The sequence below is a fragment of the Colossoma macropomum genome, unplaced genomic scaffold (assembly GCF_904425465.1).
Source record: "Colossoma macropomum unplaced genomic scaffold, Colossoma_macropomum, whole genome shotgun sequence".
Taxonomy (NCBI): Eukaryota; Metazoa; Chordata; class Actinopteri; order Characiformes; family Serrasalmidae; genus Colossoma; species Colossoma macropomum.
In genome coordinates, this window is record NW_023494805.1 from 604614 (window position 1) to 609896 (window position 5283).

Below are 5283 nucleotides of genomic sequence, written 5' to 3' on the forward strand. Positions count from 1 at the left end.
GGACCATCCAGACTGTTACCAGTGTAAAGTTCTAGATCCAGCATCTACCATGGTGTATGTGGTGGGCATTAGTGGGTAACCTGCATCTGTGAAAGCTCCATTAACACTGAACACACTCCGAAAAAATATATGCTGCCTTTTAGACGCCGTCTTTTTCAGGGACGTCCATGATTTTTATGACATGACACACGTATTACAGCAGCATGGCTGGGTAATCAGAGAGTGCAGGTGCTAGACTGACCTGCCTGCTGTCCAGAACTGTCTCCCACTGGACATGGGTGTCTTATTAAGCTCAAAATATGACAATGAAGGTCTTGTACAGCTGAACAGCTGATGGCTTGTATAACTGAAGAATGGTAAAATAAAAAAAATCTCTTTCAAAGGTTGATCAGTTTGTTGCTTCAGTCTCCAAACGATTATTAAGTGCTGTTAACTAAAGGGTGATGTAACAGTGTGAACACGATCCTGTCCTGTTCTCGGATGTGTTGCAGGCATCGTATTTGGAATGAGTGTATATTTACAATGGGCCTCGTTCTCCAACATCTTCCTAAGTGTGTTTTTAAGTGTGTTGTTGAGAAAGGTCCTCAGAAAAAGTCTACGTCAGATTCTACGCCGTGTTCTTAACCCTCTACTGAATGATGTTGCCTCAGGGCAACAAACCCATTTTCCTCACTTTACAATAACATCATCCATATTTAAAGACAATGACAGGGTTAAGAATAAAGGGAAGAGTTTGAGTGTGTCAATAAAGAGCATACCCTTGGTCATACTGTCTCTTAGTGGGCACATTTAAACCTCTTTTTAAACAATGAGTATCAATTTTTTGTTATGAGAATTTGCAGAAATATGTTTGTTGCCTAGAAGCAACATTGTGTGACAGTGGGATGGAATTGACCAGTCAGGTCTCACCACTTCAGGGAACATGGCTCTATATGATTTCTTCCCGTTGTCACACAATGTCACATACCCCAAAACGAGCCCTGCACACATTATTTTTTTTTAATGTTTTGAAATTTTATAATCAGGCCAATTGTATGCAAGAAATGTGAATTGATTTTATTTATTTTTTTTTATTTAAATTGTTCTCAGTAGAGGGTTAAAGCGCAGAACTGTTCTCCCCTTTGTGCTCCTGAGTGTAAATTCTGTTCTTACCTAAGAACAAACCCCAAATAAGAGAACATTGGTGAGTCAGAGTCTTCGTCAGAACTGTGTAAGTGGGTTTTAAGAAGAAACTTCTTCTTAAGAATGGTTGGTGAATGAGGCCCAACGAGCTTCATAAGGTAAAACATGTAATACTGTGAACTGTTTTCAGTTTAATACAGGAATTCACGAATCAACCCCCACCAAACCCTGAGTCTCAGGTTCACCCTGCTGATGAGCCTTCAGCAGGACTGAGGGGATTACGAGCCGAGTGTGTGTGTGTGTGAGTGTGTGTGTGTGTGAGTGTGTGTGTGTGCGTATGTATGTGAGTGTGTGTGTGTGTGTATGTGTGTGAGTGTGTGTGTGTGCGTATGTATGTGAGTGTGTGTGTGTGTGTATGTGTGTGTGTGAGTGTGTGTGTGTGTGTGAGTGAGTGTGCGTGTGTGTGTGTGTGTGTAGACAGGGCTGTTCCAGGTGACGACATATGAAGTCATCTGGTTACCAGCCTGAGAGTTCTGCTGAGTCACGCTGACCTGACTTCACCCCTCTGATCAGCACTCACAGTCAGGCCTGACTGATACAACAGTAATCAATAATCAATAAAATCACACTCTACTTCTGTATCAGTGATAATGCATGTTTGAGATGTTTTTGGTATTTGATAATAATCATCAGTATTGAATGCAAGGAGAAAAATATAGGTAGGCGTATCTAATAAAGACCAGTGAGTGGAAGCACAAGGTAGGTGTTTCCAGTAAAGTGGCCAGTTAGTGGAAGCACAAAGTGGGTGTTTCTAATAAAGTGGCCAGTGAGTGGAAGCACAAGGCAGGTGTTTCTAATAAAGTGGCCAGTGAGTGGAAGCACAAGGCGGGTGTTTCCAATAAAGTGGCCAGTGAGTGGAAGCGCAAGGTGGGTGTTTCTAATAAAGTGACCAGTGAGTGGAAGCACAAGGTGGGTGTTTCTAATAAAGTGGCCAGTGAGTGGAAGCACAAGGTGGGTGTTTCTAATAAAGTGGCCAGTTAGTGGAAGCACAAGGTAAGTGTTTCTAATAAAGTAGCCAGTGAGTGGAAGCACAAGGTGGGTGTTTCTAATAAAGTGACCAGTGAGTGAAGGTGGGTGTTTCTAATAAAGTGGCCAGTTAGTGGAAGCACAAGGTAGGTGTTTCTAATAAAGTGGCCAGTGAGTGGAAACATAAGATATATCTTATAAAGTGGCTTTATACTTTTTTGTAATTAATTTGATTCTTCGTACTTTTATCATTTTATGTTTTCTTTACAAATAAAAAACAGCACTTAACAAACTTCAGTCCCTATACAACTTATAATTCGCTGGTGTCTTGGTTGAATTGTCCGTTCCACCTTAAACGGTGCTGTTGCGCTCCGCTGCCTGAGACGCCCGACTGTAGGAGCTGTACCGTTTAAGGTAGAATGGCGAGTTTGAATAAGAAGCCAGTTTGAGCTTCGTGTTTCCGCAGTTCACAGCTGCTGAAGGACTAATAGGGTGTATATTGTGTCTTTAGGCCGTGTTTGGTCCGTTTATCACCGTTAGCTCATTATGTACCGATCACCGTTCAGTCTAACTCCACTCTCCGTGTCTGAGTCGCTGTTTCCGCTGCTCAGTAAACGGCCGCGCAGCTCCACCCAGCGGCAACAGAGCCAAATAAACAAAAACACGGTGTGTTTTACTGTTTAAAACGTGTATATTTATTTTTATATTATTTTCAGCTCTAATATTTGTAGTACTCGTGTAATTTAATCATTTATTCTGTTTAAAATGTTTTGTTTACGTGCGGTCTAGAGCGCTCGGGGTTCTACTCTTGTGGTCTGTTCCAGGGCGCAGAGCTGATAGCAGAGAAATCGATTGAGATGCGGAAAACGGTGCTACCTCACGCTGGAGCTGCTAAATAACACCAAAAAACAAACCAATAAACAGGTAAACACCGCGGTGAGTGTCCGGACGGCAGCGGGAGCGCGGCCACACGCCGGTCCGGCCGGGTGGTGTGTGTAGTCTGTAGAACAGGGGCGGTACAGTGAGCTGGTGTGTGTTGGTTGCTCTTTATTTACTGATCTAACTGACCCGGCGCGGAGTGCTTATATGGAGATTCGATGATGGTCAAATACTGATAAATCTGGAAATAATACGCTTTCTCTGGGGACTATTTGTGCCTCTCAACGCCCTGCATGTGTCCCTCCACCATGAATGTGTTTTAAAAACATGTTTTGGAGCCAAAATCTTCTCAAAACTATCCTAAAACAGTGTCTCAGTCATCAGGCAGTGAATTCATAACCATTTCATGTAGGAACTTTCTGTGAGGGAGCTTTTAGAGGCATTAAAGGGCCCATATCCTACATTTTCTTGTGTTCAATTACATCAGTTTAGCCACGCCCATTCATTCTGAAGTTACAAAGAGTGTTTCAGCCTGGGCAGCCAATCAGAACAGAGCTCATTTACATAGATCAACCTTAGGGGACGAAGAGAGGCTGGAAAATGATCACGTACAAATGAATTATGGCTGTTTTTACTACATAAATCCTCTGAAATGTTGCAGAGCTCCTCAAATACAAGGAAAATGTGGGATACAGGCCCTTTAAATTCTCACATGTTGAGTGGGTTGAGATGGTCAGTCAGCAGGTCTTCGGTGATTTCACATGGATTGACCCCTTCATTGTTTCAGACTGAGAGCCGAGTGATGGTTCTGTGGACTCGCAGTGCTGCCGCTGTAGAGCGCTAAAGGAGAGCCATCCGGCGCCACCATGTCGTTTGCCTGCACGTCTGCCTTCACCGCGCTGCCTGGAGGAAGTGACCTCACTGGGACCACGGTGTCCAGCCACACGGCGGACCGGACTGTGTACACATCGGAGCGCCATGCCTGCCTGCTGCTCTCGCACATCAACAGGCTGCGCCTGCGCTCGGACTTCTGCGACGTCCGGCTGCTGGTAGGCGGGCGTGTGTTCCAGGTCCACCGGCTGGTTCTGGCGGCCAGCGGGCCGTACTTTAGCGCACTCTTCTCTGGAGGGATGAGTGAAGCTCACGAGGAGGAGGTGCACATAGCTGGAGTGGAGGCCGAGGTGTTTGAGGTGCTGCTGGAGTTTATTTACACAGGTACATCAACTTAGCCCCACCCATTCAGTCTACAGCAGTTTAGCCCCACCCATTCAGTCTACAGCAGTTTAGCTCCACCATTCAGCTACAGCAGTTTAGCTCCACCATTTAGCTACAGCAGTTTAGCCCCACCCATTCAGTCTACATGAGTTCAGCTCCACCATTCAGTCTACAGCAGTTTAGCCCCTCCATTCAGTCTACAGGAGTTTAGTTCCACCATTCGGTCTACAGCAGTTTAGCCCCACCATTCAGTCTACAGCAGTTTAGCCTCACCATTCAGCCTACAGCAGTTTAGCCCCACCATTCAGTCTACAGCAATATAGCCCAACCATTCAGTCTACAGCAGTTTAGCTCTACCATGCAGTCTACAGCAGTTTAGCTCCACCATTCAGCTACAGCAGTTTGGCTCCACCATTTAGCTACAGCAGTTTAGCCCCCCCCCTTTCAGTCTACATGAGTTCAGCTCCACCATTCAGTCTACAGCAGTTTAGCCCCTCCATTCAGTCTACAGGAGTTTAGTTCCACCATTCAGTCTACAGGAGTTTAGTTCCATCATTCGGTCTACAGCAGTTTAGCCCCACCATTCAGTCTACAGCAGTTTAGCCCCACCATTCAGTCTACAGCAATATAGCCCAACCATTCAGTCTACAGCAGTTTAGCTCTACCATGCAGTCTACAGCAGTTTAGCTCCACCATTCAGCTACAGCAGTTTAGCCCCACCATTCAGTCTACATGAGTTCAGCTCCACCATTCAGTCTACAGCAGTTTAGCTCCACCATTCAGCTACAGGAGTTTAGCCCCACCATTCAGTCTACATGAGTTCAGCTCCACCATTCAGTCTACAGCAGTTTAGCTCCACCATTCAGCTACAGCAGTTTAGCCCCACCATTCAGTCTACATGAGTTCAGCTCCACCATTCAGTCTACAGCAGTTTAGCCTCACCATTCAGTCTACAGCAGTTTAGCCTCACCATTCAGTCTACAGCAGTTTAGCCTCACCATTCAGTCTACAGCAGTTTAGCCCCACCATTCAGTCTACAGC

General features: G+C 45.3%; 1 protein-coding gene across 1 annotated transcript in view; it reads left to right on the forward strand.

The window, feature by feature from the left end:
• Nucleotides 1–2990: 2990 nt before the first annotated feature.
• LOC118826315 (intracisternal A particle-promoted polypeptide) overlaps nucleotides 2991–5283 on the forward strand; it is a 9164-nt gene continuing 6871 nt past the window's right edge. Inside the window, exons 1-2 of the mRNA XM_036597249.1 lie at nucleotides 2991–3072; nucleotides 3815–4242. Coding sequence (XP_036453142.1) covers nucleotides 3894–4242 — 349 coding nt within the window. The 5' untranslated portion in view covers nucleotides 2991–3072; nucleotides 3815–3893. The remainder of the gene's footprint in view (nucleotides 3073–3814; nucleotides 4243–5283) is intronic.